This window comes from Dipteris shenzhenensis, chromosome 33, assembly GCF_047967505.1.
Source record: "Dipteris shenzhenensis isolate YYH24624 ecotype China chromosome 33, Dip_SZ_1.0, whole genome shotgun sequence".
Lineage (NCBI taxonomy): Eukaryota > Viridiplantae > Streptophyta > Polypodiopsida > Gleicheniales > Dipteridaceae > Dipteris > Dipteris shenzhenensis.
In genome coordinates, this window is record NC_141628.1 from 12,745,611 (window position 1) to 12,766,791 (window position 21,181).

At 45.6% G+C, this 21,181-nt stretch overlaps 1 protein-coding gene across 1 annotated transcript; it reads right to left on the reverse strand.

Annotated features, from left to right (window-relative positions):
- Nucleotides 1–1,449: 1,449 nt before the first annotated feature.
- HPY2 (RING/U-box superfamily protein) lies at nucleotides 1,450–20,323 on the reverse strand. Its single transcript, XM_087371970.1, has 7 exons — nucleotides 20,029–20,323; nucleotides 19,866–19,937; nucleotides 7,825–7,935; nucleotides 7,542–7,652; nucleotides 2,437–2,576; nucleotides 1,847–1,938; nucleotides 1,450–1,767 (listed from the first exon to the last, which is right to left on the reverse strand). Exons 1-7 carry the CDS (start codon nucleotides 20,110–20,112, stop codon nucleotides 1,628–1,630), a joined length of 750 nt encoding a protein of 249 aa, XP_087228096.1. The 5' UTR covers nucleotides 20,113–20,323; the 3' UTR covers nucleotides 1,450–1,627.
- Nucleotides 20,324–21,181: the final 858 nt, after the last annotated feature.

The following is a 21,181-nucleotide window of genomic DNA, read 5'->3' on the forward strand; positions in this document are numbered from 1 at the left end:
GGAAAAGCTCCTATTAATGATCCTTCTTCCTCTTCTTCCATTGTTATCTCTTATCATCGGGAGCCTGAATTGCAACTACATGTGAAAATATCTCCCCTTGATATAGTTCTTGATGGCCATGAGGATTTGAAGGTGGATTTGAAACAACAGGGGACACAGTTAGATCTCTCTCCTTCCAATATAGTTGATAATGATACAATGGAAAAGCCGAGGGATTTGAGAGTGCAAGATACTCAAAATGCTTCTCCTCCCCCAAAAAAGTACTTTTACAATTTAGGATATGCATCCTATGTTGCAACATGTGTTTGACCCAGTGATTCAACGGTTTTGTCTTCCTGCTTATGTCCAAAAGAATCACAAAGGTCAAAAGAAATGTAATGCTTATGTCAAAAAGAATCACAATGGTCAAAAGAAATTACATTTTATTGATGGTACTACTTCACTCAATGCTTTCTTTATACAACAAGGGATCACTTTGGAGGATATTGTCTTTATGACGCCACTTGGAGGCGTGTAAATTCATCTTTTCCTCCTTTTGTATTTGGAGTTTTTTGGCAAAGTCCCTAGTGACTTTTCAACTTTTTTAGTTCTCAGTTAACCTCTTGGCTTTTCCCAAGGGCCTTCTTGTAATCTTTTCAATTTTGTACTTCATGGTGGGTTTTCACCTCTTTTGAGGTTTCCTACAAAGAAATATAAGATTTCACTATAAAAAAATATGTGCGTGCACATGTGCATGTGTGCACACGTGTACATAAGTTGCGATGTATTACTTTTTCCTCATCACACATCAACCTTGGGTTGGGTGCCCATTTAGTGGCGCCACCCTTAGCTTTCATTGTATGCAACATCATAGACCCTTTGGTCTTTCGTAGACTTGAAGAATCTCTCTCTTTCTCTTTCTCTCACTCATGCATATTTACTTTGATTTGCCATTCTTTCCTTTTTACTTGCCCGAGACATGTGGACCCCACTTTGGCCAAGACACAATGAGGATTGAACATTGATCTCCCACAAAATAACAAAGAGCACCGGGTAGTCAGGCTAGGGGGGCAAGGGGGGGTGTATTGGGTTTGCTAATGCTGCTGGCTAATACTACAACCGTCATTTAGATGTGCTCAAAATGTATAAGGCAAATATAGAAATATTTTGCACAATTGGGGGACATTTCTCGGCATTCCCCACCACAGCGCATTGCCCCATAAGACAACAAAAACAGTCCTTGCACAATCCAAAGAATGTTCCACATGAATGCTTGCACCAAAGTGCTACTCTCAACATGCATACACTTTCGATTAAATGCATTATCCTGAAGAGGCAAGGTAGGTCAAGCTCCAAAACAGATGAAAGAATACACATAGCCTTCTCGCCCCATGAGGTACCCTCCAGTCCATTTTGGCTTAGAGGAGGGCATGGAGCTTTTCTCAGATAGAAATTCAAAGCACTCAGGAATCCCAAACAAACACAACCAACAATCCTTTTAGGTGATCCAGTTTTGAAGCCCCTATCAAACTAGAAAAGAAATCACACTTCAACCGATTTCCTTATTTTGTTGGTTACAGATTCTTTCCATCCACAATTATGTAGAACTCACAAAAGGTGCTGAGGATTAAGTGATCTTAATCTGAATCTAATCATCATCAAGTTCAGTGTAATCTGTAACTTCATGAACTTGAGAATTTATTCGGCCTCGTACACGCAACTCCTGAATCTCAACTTTAAGCATTGGATCACAAATAAGTCGTTCTTCAGCTAAGGGCTTTGGACATCCTGCTCAAAAATGATCCCACAAACGTTATCATAGTTGTGTAATAAGTGTAACGCCATGGGAAAACCAGAAAAGCCTTACCAGCAGCAGCACATGGGCATGAACGTTTGCTTTTTGATTTTTTTATGTACTCCATAACTGTTGCTCTGTCATAGATGTGCAGGCAATCCAAACTACATGACAAAAATAACCAAGACGGCTCAGCATTGAATCATGATGCAACAAGAGAGATCGCAGAATCAGCCTCTAGATCATCTACCACTGATGAGCCCTCAAAGCTGATTACTCATTCATGTTTCTTGGAGTTCGAGCAACAAAGATGATCTTCATCTGTGAGACCTACGCTATGTTGCAACTTAGGCTAACTAAATCTCTCATCAGAAGCGGATTATCAACTCAATCAACCAAGTAGTTTGAAACAAGGTGGTCCTGCCCTTTGACCTATTCCCAGCTAACAGAAAACCACATTCCATTTTAAACAGCTTCCTTCTTAATACAAAATTGCATGGCATTTCAGTGTGCTTTCTCACATCACAATTCCAATGGCTCTAGAGCCACGACACCTAAATGTCAGTGGTAGCACAACATAACCCTTATAACATCAACATGTATATTACACAGAAATGCATGCTTCCACTTGTCAACCAAATATTTATAACAAAAGAGGTTACCTGCGTACTGGATCATCCAGTTCTATAACCGGTTTTCCAGATATCGGACAATGAGTATTTACAACGTTGTACTGAGTACACATGATGACCAAGTCTTCTTTCTCCTGTCCAGGCATTGGCTCGCCAGCATGATGCACGTTCTGCCACAGACAAAGCTCATTAGTTCATTTCCAAACTTATCACTTGTTCGCAATACGAACAACAAATTCTAGTCATTGACTTAACGTAATTTGGATATGAGAAAAAAACTTTTAAAACTCGTTTCACAAGTCACCAGTTTGGAGACTTGACAGGCATCCACAGGAGGGCTTCTAATTTCTAATTTCAAGAAATATCCTTCCCTTGCATCGGGGTACACATAGATTGTGTCCAAGATTTATGCATCACTACTTGACTCCGAGGTTAGCAGACTTGCAGAGTGTCGAGGACTTAGAGCAACAGGACAGGCCAGATTCCGGCGTGATCATGGAACCATGGACCACATCCTCACGCTCAGATGTATCATCGAGGAGGCGAGGTCACGGAAGGAGAGGGTTTATTGTTGCTTTGTGGATTTCCGCAAGGCATTTAACACAATTCCGAGAGCCCGCCTCATACGGCGCCTACAAGACTTGGGCTATGACCAGGAGATCATTTGGGATGTCATGGCACTTTATGAGAGTTTCTGGCAGACGAGATCATGAGCACCATCGGGGTCAAACAAGGGTGTCCTTTGTCACCTACCTTGTTTGGCCTCTACATTGACGAGCTTGAGACAGTGATGCAGACACAGGGAGGTGTAGGTTGCTCTCTTGCGAGCATGCTGATCTAGATTCTACTCTATGCAAATGACGTGGTTCTCTTGTCTTCCTCAGCAGAGGAGCTTCAGAGACACCTAGACACACTACAGTCCTTTTGTGAGTCTCATGATTTGAAGGTCAACCTGGATAAAACCAAGGTCATGATCTTCAATACATCTTGAGCCATCATGCGTCACGAGCAATTCACATTTGCGGGGTCATCTGTTGAGATAGTTTCATCATACGCTTATCTTGGGGTTATCTTCTCTGGACCCAGCTTCACTATGAGACCTGCGATGCAGGCACGCTTGAGTAGAGGGTATGCTTCATCGGCCAGACTAGAGAGGCAGTGCTTCCACTCGCACTTTCAAGATCCACACACCAAGGGGTTGCTTTTTGACTCCTTGGTTCGCCCAGCAGGGATGTACGGTAGCCCTTGTTGGGGGCCAGATTTGTCGGATACATAGGGGGCCCATGTGGAGCGGCTACAGGTTCTCATGTTATCGCGGCTGATTCGTGGTAAGTCATCCATTCCTCACCAGATCATTCAGGCTGAGTTTGGGTCACCCCCTTTACAGCTAGATGCTGCATTTCAGGTCATCACATATCTGTACTGAGTTAGGGAATATGGGGATTATACCTCGGGGTGTAGCAGGCTACCATGGATAGCTCTATCCTCATCAATGGCACTTGCAGCAGGAGGAGACCAAAGGTGCTGGTATGCACGTACAGAGAGATGGTTTGAGCGATTGGGGCTCCACATGGATAGACTACCTCCCTTCCAGTACAGCATGGATGCTCCGTTTTCTCCCCTCTTATCACACGAGGTCAACTAGGTTATCCGTGAGAATCTACTATAGCTACACACATTTCGGACTTGGTTGGGACCGAGTGAACTCCCAGTGAAGCTTATCTACAGAGATCACTTCTTACATATCACAGTGGAGGGTTTCATTGACCCACCAAGATACACGCAAATTCACCTACCCCACTCGTTGAGGATCTCTCTTGGGTAGTTCCAGGTCTCTTCACACAGACTTCGCATCGAGAGCAGTAGAGCAGAGCGACTACCCAGGGAGAGGCGCATATGCACACTGTGTGACATGCAGGAAGTTGAGATAGAGGAGCATTTCATCTTCAAGTGTCCTGTGTACTATGAGATCCGAGGGCGTTTCCACTGCCTCTTCAAGGATAGTTATGGGATTTTGGCCTGTTTCCTCTCCTACCCTGACCAACGGTGTTTGGCAGGTTTCATTCATGAGGCACTTAGACACCGTGAGAGGATACTTCGAGCACGGAGACAAGAGCAGACTTCTTCCTCGGCTGATCCCTCTCAGAGCTCTATCACGGAGTTCTTTTAGCTAGATCACATGGACCCCCACGAGACAAGGCCTCGACATGACCGTGACCCGGAGCCTGTGACCCGACAGCTCAGACAGAGGGTCGACACACAGATCACACTTGGGGACATCCCCTCCTCCTTTAGAGCCGGAGCCCGACCGACGGGGGTCACAATAGCCCTGGTCAGACGCAGAGCTACGACCAGGAGACATGCCAGGACCGCACCTCTGAGTGGCCGATAGCACTCTATTGCCAACTTCATGCCTCCACTGCCTCATCCATTCTGATATCTTGCTGCTGCCGATGATGATGATGATATTGATGACGATGCTGAGACTGATATATAGTCGACCATCGACATGACTATGTTGTACTTAGTACTGCCATTCTGCATTTTTGCATTTTGCATTGGTATGGACGCCATTTAGTAGCTCCACTACCACAGCTTGTTGTATCAGGATTTTCAGTCTCATAGACCCATCAGTCTTCCGAAGACTTTAATGAACTTTCTTTCTTTCTTTCTTTCTTTCTCTCCTTACGTACATAGTGAAACATTTTCTCTATATGAGCATAAAAAGAAAATTAGAAACAGATTACGATCATGGAAGTTTCGGAGAGACTATAAGACTACGCAAAGAAACTTGATGAAAATAGATCCTCAAGTAGTCATGACAATTATATGCTTGGAAAACATTGAAATGCAATGACAAGCATCTCATGTATATAGGCAGTCAAATACTGTTAGATTGGGGGTAGAACAGATCACCCTTAGGTCTGTAGTGCATTTAGGTTAGGCAATCCTTGAAATTATCATGTTTGAGGGTGACCACAAGTTTATAGCTAAGCATAAGGTCTTGCTTTTTTTGAATCATACCGAAGCTTCCTTGGGTCTATGATAGACTGGACTCTTTGTGCTTTTATGGCAATTTAACTTTGGGGTACAAGTCACTTTTATACTCGAGTCATGTTGACTTGAGCATAAGCTAGGGTACTCAAGCTTAAAAGCTCTTGTACTTGAGGTGTGTAAGCACCTCGAGTGTTTCAATTAAACATAGCTATCAACAATAGGTCCATTGAGTGTCCTTTTGAGATGAGACTTTTTGCACAGTGCTAGGCACTCAAGCAAACTGGAGTATACTCCAGCAATAAAAGTTCTGCTTTTTATGTACTTTGTGCAGTCCAATTGAATCAGTAGGCCCACTTGGGCTCTAGCAACAACCTTATGGCCTTTGTGATGATTTTGGCTAAGTGCATAAGATCACCTTCTATACTGGAGTGCTTGTGACTTGATTATCCATGTGATGCCCATGTGGCCGCCTTGCATGTTGCCACACAGCAACCACACCCCCCTTCTCTCTCAGATCTGCCCCCATGGCAGCCTTCTCTTCTGCCCACGTGGGTTCCTCTCCTTCCCTTCCCAAGTGATCATCCTCCCCCATGTCCTCCACATATGAGGGCTCACAGGTGGTAAGGTGTCCCGATCCAAAAACCCTTTGCATCCACATCCACTGCGAGTTCTAGCATGGAGCTTTATTTATGAGTATTCTTGCTGTTTTGCTTCTGTCTATCTTCAGATCAAGATTTCTACTTTGTGCACAACTTGGATGTGAGATGTGAAAGAGGCATTAGGCCCTTTGCATCCATATCAACCGTGATGTCTACCATTACAATGCTGAAGCTTGTCTTACTTGAGGAGGATCAGAACTGAAGTAGCAGACAAAAACTTAACCCACGAAAAGTTGGCGCTTGAGAGGTTGAATTAGGTCTAGGGTATATGCAGTCTTGGAAAATGACATGTAAACAGACTTGGAAAGGAGAAATATTTGTCATGGCTGTTTGAAGTGGACCATCATTGTGCACCATGCGGCCATGCTGAGGAAGATAACATGCCTATGATGTCATGCTTGTCTGTCGTCAAAACTGGTCCGGTGCATGGGGAACGTGATAAGGAGTGCTGGGCTCCATTGGACTTCATCAAGGCAAATATGAAACTCTCTTATGTAACGATGGCTATGGTGAGGCCTTTGATAGTGCCATATGGCAATCAGATGCAGAGCACTGTTCTCTAGAAATGTGCCCAGAGGGGCCGGTATCGCCGGTAATCCAGAGGACTGTAGGAGTTTGGTTACTAGATGTGACCGAATTACTAAAGGGTGAGTGACCATGTGAAGAGACTTTTAACAATACAAATCCAGCTTGTTTTTTGAGCCACTTTTGAGATAATGGCATACCTGCAAATCTCCTATTTTCTTTGGCCTTGGCTCACAGCTTAGCAATGTGCAGTGGTTAACAGTCAAGAGAGTCCAGGAGACGTACTAGTAATGCAATCCTTATACAGAGTCTTTGGCAGAGACTTTAGCAGCTGCAAGATGGTTCAGAGTATCTCTTCAAGAGTTGCTTGGATTCCTTGCTGAGGACAGTGAAGCATTATCTGTCATTCTTCATACAACGCTGCACAAAATGGCCTTAAGTTTCGTGGATAGCTTCTATCTCTATTCACATACTGCTCTGACTTATGTCCAAACAGTGAAACACAGACTGCTTGCTTCAGGTTTGATGCAGTACAGCTTTTTGAACATTTCCTCGATTTTGGATGAATGTTGCTGATTACACTTAAAGATGAAAGGATTGCTTTAACAGAGAGGTTTGTTTTCTTGTTTTCTTGTAAATAGACTGCATGACCTCAGATTCGTCCTACTCTCCTGTCAGACATAGGTGCCAGCCACTCCATTGAAGTAGATTCTAGCGAGCCTTGATATACACAGACTCAAATTTGTGTCAAACTTCCATAAGATAGAACATCTCAGGAGAAGACTAAACTAGCATTGACATGCATCACAGTTCAAATAAGATCATCTGTTTATAGGAAAGATACAAGAAACCATTAAAAACACCAACAGTAACTCCTAAAGGGCAGCCAAAGGTAGCATGAAATAGGGGTACTGGATGACTTTGAACTCATGATCGTCATCTTCTCAAACATACCCAAATCGCTTCCTTGAATTGTGTATAGTAAGGATGCTCTTCAGGCTGTAATGGAGGATCTGCTTCAAACTGACCTGCCCGTTCCTCTAAAACTCTCTCAAAGTCTGTCAGCTTCATTGTTAAACAAAAAATTGGGTAAGAATACTTGAAAATCACACATACAGAAGGTTGCTCACATGAGCCCTATTAGAATTTGATATCCTTGAAATACTGGCAAATGGTGTAGCAAAGCTTCAAGCACACCTGCATTATCAAGTCTTAAAACAACAATTACAAAAGGTACCTCATCGCCAATCGTATAGCTTTCCCTTAGAGACTGTAGTGCTTTAATATGACATTCAAAGTCTGTATATAAAGAAATTATTTCTTTTGTGGCTTCTCCAAGATCCTTCACCTGCACAGTCAAATGTTTATAAATCAAAGTACAGCAACACCTCTTAATGAACAAAGAAAGATGGTTTTCAAGCTTTACAACCCATTGCAGAGTCATATCTGTTTTAAGCATTCGATGTGTAGAATATTGTTAGATTCAAGCTTTGTTTAGTAAAAGAAAACTGAACCTGTCAAGTTTCTCCCTTTCTCTCTCATTCTTCCTTATTTTTACACTTTAAAAAGTCTCTGAGTTTTTGTTACCTGGCGATCACATCTATTCAAAGTAGGGGCAGAGGCCAGGAGGCAGTACAAGGGGGGGCATGCAAGGAGCCTCTGGCTGCGTCGAAGCATGCCGCCAAGAAGCGTGAAGATGAATGAGTGTAGTGGATTCAACAACACATTCTGCAACTGTAGATGCTGCTCTTTTAGCTGCATTACCCTTCAAGGGCTTTCTAATTCTAGGAAAACATGCTTGTTCAACATAGAGCATGCTGCATCTCATCATACTACTACCTGTAAATGACTTAGGAGGCGAAGAATGGTCACATACAACTTGCAAGAAGGATTACCGATTGGCACTTGGCACAAGGAAGAGCAGTCACATGGTCCTGCATGCAAGACAATCATCTAGTTGTAGGTGCCTGCATGGAGCATTGAGCAGATTGTGGACTGGCGATTCCCATAGAAGCAGGAGCTGCAAATGAGTGCGAACCAGTAAAGACGGATTTCTCAGCCGGGCATCGAGGTATTATGTCTACTACACAGGCCATTGAGAGATATTTCTTTTGGCCAGAGATGCGGAAAGACATTCACAAGTTTGTAACTGAATGTCTTACGTGCCAAAAGGTAAAGTATGATAGGCACAAGACCCCAAGACTTCTCATGCCGCTGCCCTTACTGCAGGGACCATGGGAAAGCATCGCCATGGATTTCATCTTTGATCTTCCTAGATCCAGATACGGGAATGATGGGATATGGACCATCATTGACAGGTTAGCAAGAAGGCCCATTTCATTCCAGTAAGAACAAGTGAAAAAAGATGAATGACACATGTCATTCAATAGGCCTGCCAAAAACAAATGGGGAGGCGAAGGGGGGGGGCTAGGGACGAGTGGTGGAGTGAGGGAAGCTAAGAGAGAGAGAAAGAGAGAGACTAGTGGTGGAGTGAGGGAAGCTAAGAGAGAGAATGGGGAGACGAAGGGTGGGTGGGCTAGGGATGAGTGGTGGAGTGAGGGAAGGAGAGAGAGAGAGAGAGAAACCCAAAATAGTTAGTTGTGCATAACTGCCCCATTTATTGGGCTGACAGCTTTGAACAAAGGCCAATGAGAATTTATGAAATTTGAAAACTCCCCTATTTTAGCTTTGCCAAAATAAAACCATTGCTAAGCCTACCTTGTAAAGCAGATCAAATGGCCCGATTGTTTTTGGCACACATCTTCAAGCACCATGGGTCGATTGTAAGTGATCGAGACCCCAGGATGACTAGTTTATTCTGGAGAGCATTATTTGATAATATGAGGAAGAAGCTGGACTTTTCATCTTCTTTTCATCCTCACCAAAGTGCCTCATAGGGTATAGTTCCTGTAGCAGTCACTAGGTTTCTACCATCGCAGATACTACAGGATGGAGGCGAGGGGCCTCTTGTTGGCCGAGATAAAAAGAGACCGTTGGCATGAGGTTTTGGATGGCCTTGTATGGCAGAGGATCACAACACTGGGCCGGTTGGGCAAGGCTTGGACTATTGACTCGAACACGGTCTTGTCAAATCGAGAGGGAGCACAATGGGAGCTCTGGTTATGGGAGGATCGACCTCTCCGAGACATTCAGAGGGATCCAGGGGAGTGGTTATAGCCTGCTCGAGTACAGCACACAGATAGTGTTAGAAAATACCCAACAGAGGATACACGCAACAGAAGACTTATAGTAATGCCCAGGAGCTCACACAGTGTGCGGTGTGGGGTGTGGAATCACAAACTTCTTTACTTAATGTGCGTCACATAGATGTGCAGACTCATCAATAGACAATGAACCGGCCAGATAGAGAAACCACCAAAATATATATTTCCGTCAAAAACTATGGACACAATACAAGAGAGATAGATCCAAAGTCCCACCAATGGTGTGGTCCTCTGATCTTACCACAAGGTCCTTCTCCTATCAGCTGGCTATCTCTAGACTCGAGTCCGCGTGCTCCACCTCGAGCATAAGTAGACTTTCCGTCCAAAGATCTCAGCACCTTGCTGCCCTAGTAGACAGCCTAGGCTGAGCCCCAAGTGAGCTCAGTCTGCAGCAACTCTGGTCCTGCTTTGCCTCCTGGATGTAGGCCCAAAGATCAGGCTTCTGCTGCTCCTGCTGATCCTCTGTCTGCTGACTTGCTGGATATGAAATGAGGCCACAAGCCTTTCCTTTTATAGGCCCTAAGGCCTGCTGAGAAAACCGACCAGTCTGCCCTGACTGGGCCGACTGGACAGACTAGGTTGGCTGGCCCAACTGACCTGGTTAGCTCAGCCCAACCAGCCCTATATAAGGGCCCTTTGCTGGCCCTTTGTTCCATGCAGGGTCCAGCTCCTTTGCTGCTGTCCTGCCACCTGCCAGCCCTGCTTGCAAGCCATAGACCTGCCCATAGACCCCCACTATACTGCGCCTTGCTGCAGCCCTTTGCCGGCACCTTGTCCTGGCCGTACCTCTTCCGTACACTGCCCTGCAGCAGCCCGTACAGATCCGTACAGCTTTGTACCCTGCTCCGTACACATGCTGATGTCAGCGCACCTTTCATAGGGTCCTGCTGCAGTCCACTGAGTGCCTCATGCCAAGCCTGATCCAAGACACTGTGTCCCCGCCATCTTCCTGCACATGAGCTGCTCCTGATGCAGCCTTTCATCCTTGGGATACCCCACCAACCATGAATGCTCCAGATCTGTCCCAGATCCACACATCCAGGTAATCTCTCTTTGGGCACATCCTGCCCTAGGTCTCCCTCCCCCACGCTCTCCTCATTTGGGGGCTTACAGATGGGGAGGTGACCTTTCCAACACATAGAGTGGAGGAAGTGGCCTTTTTCTCTTATACCACACACATTGGTGGCTGCCGCCTACAACTGGAGGCGGCAGCATGGAACCCCTCACAAGAGCATCATTTGGTTGAGCAAGAGGTCCCCCGAGATAAAAAGAGACCGTTGGCATGAGAAGGTTTTGGATGGCTTTGTATGGCAGAGGATCACGACACTCGGCCAATTGGGCAAGGCTTGGACTATTGACCCGAACACAGTCCTTTCAGGTCGAGAGGGAGCACAATGGGAGCTCTGGTTCTGGGAGGATCGACCTCTCCAAGACATTCATTGGGATCCAGGGGAGTGGTTCTAGCCTGCTCGAGTACAGCACACAGATAGTGGAGGAAGTGGCCTTTTTCTCTTATACCACACACATTGGTGGCTGCCGCCTACAGTTGGAAGCGGCAGCATGGAACCCCTCACAAGAGTGTCATTGGGTTGAGCAGGAGGTCCCCCGTGAGGTTCTCTCTTGCTTCTGGTCACGTCTTTAGACCAGTCTGAGACCATGGAAGATTTCATACATCTTTTGGATGGTGGCTCATGGAGGCTTGCTCACGAGCCCATGCTTAGAGCAGATGCGGGTGGATGGCAATTGCCATTGCTGTAGGCGAAAAGAGTGATAGATATGATAGCCCACGTCTCTAGGAATGCCCAACAGCGCACAGTGTCTGGTCAACAACCTCGAGGATTGTGGCTAGCACCCAACACATGTAGCAAGACTTCACTTAGGGGATCGTTGCCTGGCTCGCAGAGGGGGGGCATGCTTTTCTTGATCGATCTTGCCTTCCCGGCCTATCGGATGCAACGCCAGCATGTGGCTAGGATTGAGGCATAAGATGCAGTGCCTCCCAACTACGTTCGCCCTGTACCTTTGTCAGAGGATATTGTCCAGCATTACTACCTGGAACATCTAGGTCGCCCATTGCCGCTTGGTGATGGGAGGCCAGCAGGTTCCTCCGACAGCCACTCTTGTCGCCATCTAGCAAGATCTCATCTACACCCTACGCACCATTTGGGAGCCCGGGACTCCGGGTTCTAGAGCAGCCGCTAAAGGACGGGAGTGTTTCTGCAAGGCATGGCCTGCAGGCATTTTCTATACCGTCACCGCGAGAGGTATTCGCTGGAAGTATAGTCCACCACCTTGGTTGCTAGCTCATGTTCCGGAGTTTCCCTAGGCAATGTGCTTGGTTCTCCGGGAACATGCTAGTTTCTCTGTGAGACAACCAAGCTCCTTTCAGTTTTTCTCCATGGTCAGCACCTTAAGTTTGCTAATTTGTATGTTTGTTTTTCAAAGCATTAAAAGAAGTTCCTTTTCACTGTTTAACAAAATGATTCACGGATCCTAGAAGGAATTTCTTTAGACCTTGAATTGAACTTGGATCTTACAAAGGTCAATACCTGATGATCCAAATAGATCATCCCGATGGATGTTATGGGACACTACAGATACTATTGTTGGATGCATCAGATACAAATACTATCATTGGATGCATCAGAATTCCTGAGTGGCAGGTATTCAGAACCACTACCAATGTGCCCTTGTTTTCAATAATTGTTATATGGTTCGACAAAAATCTGCACAGCATTAGTAAAGCTGATCACTTAACTAGAGCTAATGAAGTTCTAGGTATGACTTCAGCTGCTTGATACTTTGTGGTATCTTGCAAGAGACAGGTAGCTTAGCAAATGATTGTTTATACGTTTCACATTTAACCTTCTGTGAAGTGCTGTAACTGGTTTCATTATCTGCCAAGTGCACTCTTGTAACTGCACGTATTCAAGGATCAAATGGATTCTGCAGATTGACATACAGATACTATGCAAAATCCCAATCTAAAAGAGGAGTATAATTTAGCATACTTGGCATGACATTAAAAGATTACAACACTGATTTGATTCTGAGATGAATTAAAATCAGCACTTTCAACTGGATTTTCAATGTAGCTTACTCAAACTTCATCTTAAAGAGTCGGAATCAACGTCTTAGAGGATTCTCGAGCTGATATTTCTCCATTTAACATGTCTAGTAAATGTCTAGATTCCAAATTCCTTTGAGGAGGACATCTTAGATACTACAATTAGAATCATACGTTAGACTAAGAAGTGTATTCTGAAAATCATTGATTCATCTTTCCTACCTTGATTTATGCCTACATAAAGCCATTTTAAGGGTGATAGAATGTAATAGGACTAACAAGTGCCCAGACTTAACGAAACTATATTGAATCCAAGGCCAAACTAACCTGGGATATTGGATTGGATCTAAGGTTAGAGCATTGTCTAACGCCGGGGTTTGAAATAACCTAGGGTTGTGACCAAAGCTAGCAAGGATGAGGTTTAGATAGATTGAGCTAGCCTGCTTAAGGGCTTCGCTAAATAGAGTTAGCCTATGCATGGCATGCTAATTTTGGCATGGCTGGGATCAAGAGGGAATGAATCACTCAAACCTCCACCCAAGATCTCTTCAACTCTTACATATGCAACTCTGATTGTCGCACATCAGCACTGTTGCGTCCTCCTGACGTACGTCCATGTCCTCCAGAATCCACCTCAACCACAGTGTCTCACAAGCTGCTGTACACGCGGCTATGTACTCTACCTCTGTAGATGAAAGGGCCACTATGGGTTGCTTCTTACTCAGCCAAGAGATGGCACCAGATGCAAGTAAGAAACAATACCCTGTTGTTGATCTCCTGGTGTCAACATCACCCGCCCAATCACTGTCACAGAACCCGCCGCCTAGTTCGATGCCTTTAGTATAGGTGATCCCGTAGGTGCAAGTACCATTTAGATACCTCAGCACCCGTAAACTTGCATCCCAATGACTCTTCCTGGGAGAAGCAGAGAACTGGCATAATAGCCCAATTGCACAACAAATATCAGGTCGAGTATTAGTAAGGTAAAGCAAACTTCCTACCAATCGTCGGTACAAAGGAGTATCGACCGGCTGAGATGTGTCGTGAACACTTAGCTTGAGCCCGACCTCCATGGGAGTTACTGCTATCCTGCAATCCTCCATCTGAAATCTCTTCAGAAGTTCTCTGCAATATTTCTCCTGTGAAATGAAGATCCTGTCTTTGGCCTGCTTTACTTATATCCCAAGGAAGTAGTGTAATAACCCAAGGTCAGTCATCTCAAACTCAGACATGAGTAGCTCCTTGACCTGAGAAATCTTCTTGACATGGTCACCTGTCAAGATAAGATCATCAACATAGAGGATGAGTACCAATCGCAACCCCTTCTCAATGAACAAGTAGAGGTTTACCTCAGAAGGGCTCCGACTTAGCCCTATCTTCTGAAAGAATCGCAACCCCTTCTCAATGAACAAGTAGAGGTTTACCTCAGAAGGGCTCCGACTTAGCCCTATCTTCTGAAAGAATACATCAATCCTTTGGTACCAAGCTCTGGGGACCTGTTTCAGCCCGTATAGCGCCTTCTTCAACCTGCAGACCTTTAATGGGGACCCTAGATCTTGAAAGCCCGATGGCTGCTCTACGTATACCTCCTCCTCCAGGGTTCCATTAAGGAATGCGGACTTCAAGTCCATTTGAAAAATAGGCCACTGGAATTGGGCCACAAGGGCAATCATTGTCCGGATAGTAACCATGCGAGCTGTGGGAGCAAAAGTTTCATCAAAATCCATGCCTTCAGTTTGAGCAAAACCTTTGACCACTAACCTTGCTTTATACTTATCCAAGCTACTGTCTGATTTGTATTTAAGTTTGTATACCCACTTAATGCCGATGACTTTCCGTCGCAGGGGCCTGGCCACTAAGTCCCAGGTATTGTTCTTCAGGATAGCATCCATCTCTGCCTGCATGGCAACCTATCATTCTAGATGGTCCTTCGCCTCCTCGAAGGTCCTTGGCTCTTCAAGCTGAGCCACCAACGCAAAATTCACAGATGGGGTCTTCTGAAAACATTGGGACCGTCGTAATCCGACACTACTACTCTCAGGTATTTCGGTGACCCGAGAGTCTTCCAATGTCCGTAAGTACCATTGGGGCAACCTCTCCTGCTTCTCAGTGGGAGGAGGAACTGGAACTGCCTCTGGAACATCCTGCTCTTCCTCAGTACCTTGTGGTACATCAGCTTCTGATTTCGCCACCTCTTGGATGGTCAACCTAGGGCGGGGTGGGCTCGGGAGTTGAACAATCTCCTCCTCCTCAATCTAAGGCTCCTCCTGGGATTCAAGTTCCTTTTCCTCGAAGACAACATCTCGACTAATAAGTATTTGCTTCTTTACTGGGTCGAAGAGTCGATAGGCCTTGGATTCTTCACTATACCCAACAAAGATACATTTTCTGCTCCAAGAATCAAGCTTGGTCCTGTCTTCCTTGTGCACATGCACCCATGCGTTAGAACCAAAAATGCGAAGATGAGTGATAGAGGGCTTCTTACCATAAAATGCCTCATATGGAGTCGTGTCCTTGACGGCCTTCGTCTTGGTCCTGTTGAGAATGTGTACGGCTATATTGATAGCTTCACTCCAATAGGCTTTAGAAAGGTTCCTACCTTGGAGCATAGCAAGCCCTGTCTCCGTGGTGGTTCTATGCTTCCTCTCGGCTACCCTGTTTTGCTGAGAAGTATGTGCTGTGGTGAGTTGTCGCTTGATCCCATGCTTGCGACAAAATGTGTTGAACTCATTTAAGGTGAATTCTCCCTCCTTGTCTGTACCGAACTTCTTGACATCCTCCCCTGTCTCCTTTTCAACTCTGGCCTTCCAGTCCTTGAACTTCTCAAAAGCCTGTGACTTTTTGGCCAAGCAATACACCCAGGTCATTCTACTGAAATCATCCACAAAGAGAAGTGAGTACCTAGATCCTGCCCACGATGCTGTAGACATTGGGCCACAAATGTCGGCATGAACCAACTCAAGAGGTTTGCTGGCCCGAAACGAGGCCTCTTGTGGGAACTTGTCCCTGTGCTGCTTGCCTTCTAAACAAGCCCTACAGACACCATCCTGGCCTGTAATTGATGGATTGATGGAAGTCCATCCACCATCTTCGACTTTGACATTTCAGCCAAGGTTCCATAGCTGACATGACTGAAGCGCTCATGCCAAAGTTTGGACTTTCCGTTGTCTTCATGAACCAACATTGCACTGAGGCGGTACAATCCGTTCTCTTCAACTCCTTGAGCCACCATCTATCCATTTGCTTTGGATGTCACGGTGACCTTGCCATCTTGAAAGAGAACTGCCATGTGTTTTTGTCCATCTGACTTACAGACAGTAAGTTCTTGCAAAGGTTGGGTACATAAAGTACTCCAGAGATATCCTTCTCCTCACCCGCGGTTGTAATGAAAGGAATGCTACCAATGCCCTTCACAGGACACGTCTTTCTATCCCTGACAGAAACTTTGGAATCCGGGTGTGTACTTTCCATGGTTTTGAACCAAGTCTTTCTATTAGACATGTGCTTTGAAGCACCGTTGTCAAAATACCAACCCTATTTTCCTTCACTGACTGCATACGCTGAACAATGTTCATTGATTAAAAACAACTGTCCAATCATCACATTGGCAGAATCATTCTTAGGCTCTTCTTTGTTCCTCGCTTCTCTCTTCCGCTTTTGATCCGCCTTCTTCTTTCGGCATTCTTTGGTGGAGTGGCCAAGCTTTTCACAGTAATAGCACTTCATTTTCTTCTTTCGGTCAGCGTCCTCTGACTTCTTGAACTCCTTTGGCTTGCCTTTTCCAGGCTTGTCTTTGGCCACTTATGCCTTCTCATCGATTTGCGTAAAGAGTTTCTCTCAAGCCTCCTCCTGAAGCAGGAGTGGGCCAAGCTCCTCAAAGGTGATTGGCTTAGTCCGTTGACCCGCAGTGACCGTAGTCACAAAACTTTTGAAACTCCATGGCAACTTGTGGAGTGTGAGCAATGCCAATTGACTCGAGTCCACCTTCTAACCAACCGCTGCGAGCTGGTCCCGCACGACTTTCATCTTTGTCAGATGGTCATGCACACTATCACCCTCATTCATATCAAGATTATAAAGCTGATGCTGAAGAGTAATGATACGGGCTTTCATATAGCTCCTTCAGTATGGCCCACGCCTCTGAAGACGTCTCTGCCAACTGGATATGAGGAATCACAGCATCTGCTGTCGTGCCAATTAGCATTGCTAAGGCTTGAGCATCCCTCTCCTCCCATGCACTGAGTTCATCCGCATCTGCTTCAACTAAAACTTCACCTCTTTTGTACAATGTCCTCCGGCTTCTCCTCGGTCCCAATCACTATCTTCCACAGCTTCCGTGCCAACAAATGGCTTCGGATCTTGACTTTCCAAATTGGATAGTTCGTCCCATCGAGCTTTCCAGCTTCACCAAAATTGGGAATGAATGAAGAAGGAAGATCACTGGAGAAGAAGGAAGGACGAGCAGTGGGTGTAGAGGCTTCTGAACGTTGATCCATCTTGGTGAATAGCAAACTCAAAAACTGAAGCAAAAAAGATGTACCGACCTTCCGTGCTAGCCTGAGCTGAAAACAGAATCGCCTTTCTGCCAAGGGACTCCTTCCTTCAGAGAGTGCTTTGATGAAGAAGAGTTGAGAGCCTATGGCTCTGATACCATGTTAAAAATCAGAAGGGAATGAATCACTCAAACCTCCACCCAAGATCTCTCCAACTCTTACACACACTCAACTCAGATCGATGATCACAGATGCAACAAACCCTCACTCAGAAATAAATATGGACGGAGAGAGAGAGAGAGATTATATTCATCCACCGGATGGTGGGCAGAAAAAATAGCTCCAAGGGAGCAGTACAAAACACAGCAGACTGCTGGAGAAAACTGATGGACTCTCTCTCACAACCTGCTCCAGATCTGAGTGCTGAACACAGCCTTGGAGAGGGGCTTTCAGTCTTGCACTGGATGCTGGAATGAATGGAGGAGTGGGCCTTTTATAGGCACTGCCCAGGCCCCTTGAGTTGACCGACCAGCAGGGCCGGTACCCTGTCTGGTGGCCGACCACATGGGCCCTAGAAAACCGACCAGGGTTGGCCCTGGTTGGTGGCCCTGGTTGGGCCGACTTGGCCTGCCACAGGCCCCTATATAAGGGTGCCCTTTGCAGCCAGTCTGCGCTGTTGCAGGAGCCTCCATGCGAGGCCTAAAGCCCTGTTTTACCTGCTGTTGCAGGCTGCAACCAGCCCGTGTGCTGGTTGCCTATGATGCCGACCTGAGTTTCTCTCTCTCCAGCCCTCCTACCTCACTGCCCCTTGTCCCCTCAAATCGGGGGCTCACAGGTGGGCACAGTGAGTTTCTAACAGCATGGCCCCAAGTAAAGTAAAGCTACTTTGGGCATTCATGCTAAAGTTTACGACTCGCTGCTAAGGATACCCAGTGCAGGGCCTATAATTATGGGCCAGGGGCTCAATATCTGGGGTCCCGAGGAGTGCTCTGCTTCGGACGTCAGCCTGGGAGCAGCAGCTAGAGGAAAGGGCATGTGGTATGGGATGCATGTCTGGACTTTGAGGCTGGCTGGCTCTCACAGTGGTCTAGACCTTAGGCTAGGGGGTGGCTCGACGTACTGAACCTACAGCCAGGAGGTGAGCTGCTAGCTCCAACCCTTATGGGTTGTTTGTGGGTGCATCCCATGCTTCTGGTTCGAAGTTGTACGGTACCAGGGTTAGTTGGTTACTAGACCTGGACAGGGGTCGTTTCAATTACAGGACAATCCTCTCCACCCAGACCTGCCCATGTGGTATCTAACTCGCATGCTCTTCATCACCCCCAATCCTATACAAGCTTCATGTCCATGTGCGCTCCTCATTGGGAGCATACATGTGGGACATTGAACCATCTGTCCCAACATCTCTAGACTTAGCCTATAGGGTTTTGTTAGTTTCTATGTTATGATTTTGTATTGTTGGCGTTCCTGACCAAATACCCTGCTTTCTCCAACTCCATTTGAAACCCCCAGAGGCATTGCATATTTGAGACTCCATGTCAAATACTCGACTCTTGGGCTGCTATTCAAGTTTTGTTCTGGGATTTCCTGTGTATTTCAATTACCATGTAAAACTGTACTCTAAATATTGTAAAGTAATTCTACTTTTTATATATGAGTTGCTATTGAACTGAATCCCCTCTGTAATAGCAATCACAACCACCTTTAATTTGATCAACAGATATAAAGGGGGTAATTAACTGACCTCCCTGGCTCTGATGGATGGCTTAAGGGAACGGCAGTCATCCAAGGCTACAGGGGCAAGGACTGATTATCCTCCATGAACTATCCTGTGGTGTACTAAACTCAGATACTCTGCATGCGTACAGCCAAGATAGCAAGCCTAGGGAAGAGTGTCTATCCTGAAGCAATGATGCTTTTGACCACGCTTCCAACAAATTCCCTTCTCTAGGACACCGCTTTTGGCAGAGTTTGCAGTGACACCAGTTCTGAGTTCAGCTTAGAGGGGCCTTCCAGACTGACCTACTTACATAGTATCCTGTGCCTTGGCTGGCCCTGGAACACATTAGACATCTTCCAGAAGCTCATAGTTCTTGTACACAAAATTGATATCTGGTTTGTAGTTCTAGCGGACAGAAGACCGCCCTTCTATTTCAGCTTAGACAACAATACATTACCATGCGATGTACCATACTTGCAGATGGGCTTCATAAGAGCGTCCATTATAGCATGCCTTACGCACCTTTCTCTATGCTTAAGCAACAAAGAACAATTTGTTGAAGACCACGCACATAACGTAGCTTAACTTGCGTGGACTTGTATAAGCTTTGCATTTTCTATACACAAGGCATCACTCCTCAATTTTTTTAATTCTGTTCTCGCTTTTATTTTTTTGGAGGTAGGCGGCGACAGGAGTGGTGTAATCCTGGGTCCTGCTCTGTGTCGCAAAAACTTGTGTGGAAAAATGAGGGGGAAATGGGTTAGACATGCTTACAAGTTCAGTCTTTTTGTCTGCCTCCAAATCCTCTGCAACCATCTTCAACATAACGAGACTTGAACCAAGCTCCTGTACAATATAGTTGTGTGTCATGGACGAAACACCTCTCAAAAAAAATCGAATAGGAAAAGCATTGTATATGGAGGTTCTATTAACAAACCATGTGGAGACCCTGGTTGGAGTCGTCGAGAGCGCTCACGGCAGAACGCATGCGCTCGAGCCCTATACCAGCAGCAGTGGCCATCTTTGGGCTGGAAAGGGTCCTGGAGAAGCTCTAAGCTATGAAATCTGGGAACCCATCAAATACCTTCACTGAATGCTCTCGAAAGGTGGCGGGAATCGGTGTACTGCCTTCCCACAATAATGTTTAAATCCGGTTAAAGCCCAAACTCTCTAGCACACACCATGGGCACCGCCCATGGATCATGGACGGGCACATCTGGCACCTCTCGTGGATCATGGACTCTCAAGATTGCCCGCCCACCACGGCCCAAATGTGTTCAATGCACCATAAGTGAGCATGGGCGGCTCTAGTCTATATATACCCTAAGTGAATCTATCCAAAACAATGGCCATGGAGTCTCATCCTCTAGTTACATAATCTTACTCGGCTCTACAAATCTAGTGCTTGGTGCCCTATCCCAATGTAGAGGAAGCCCAATCAATTTGCCCTGATGCCATGCGTGTGGGCCATGAGAGAGATGGGTGCCCAAATACTATATGCCTACATGACCATTTCATGACCTATGAGTGGTCATGGCAACTGAGTTCATCCCTACTAGAGACTAGCATCCTTTATGGTATGAAATACTACTCTAACTTAATGGCATAGGTGCAAAATGATTTCACTTAGACCAATCAAGAGAAAGTAAGCACTTGTAAACAATCAATGTTGTACACTAAATAATCCTAGATCTTGGTTATGAGGATGAGTTTTGTTTCTACGTCCTAGAGAATGTGAGAATGCATATGCTAATATACTAAATAATACTAGATCTTGCTTGTGACGATGCCTCTACATTCTAAAAGTTGATGCAAAAGGACTGTCATTGCCACTCTGGACAGAGCCAAATGCCCCTTCCCAGTTAGCAATCTAGCAAAGTAGGACTTCACGTCAACCTCTTGACCTCCAAAAGAGGAGAAAAACCTTACAAACGATCACCACCACTTCTTTTGCAATGTTTATGACTCCTTGTCACAATTTATCCACCAATTGAATCATTATGGGTGGCAGTCTTGATTCTAAATATATCTGAACATAAAGCATCTTTTTAGTTTAAGACTCCACTAGAGTGTCCAATCAAAGTACTTCT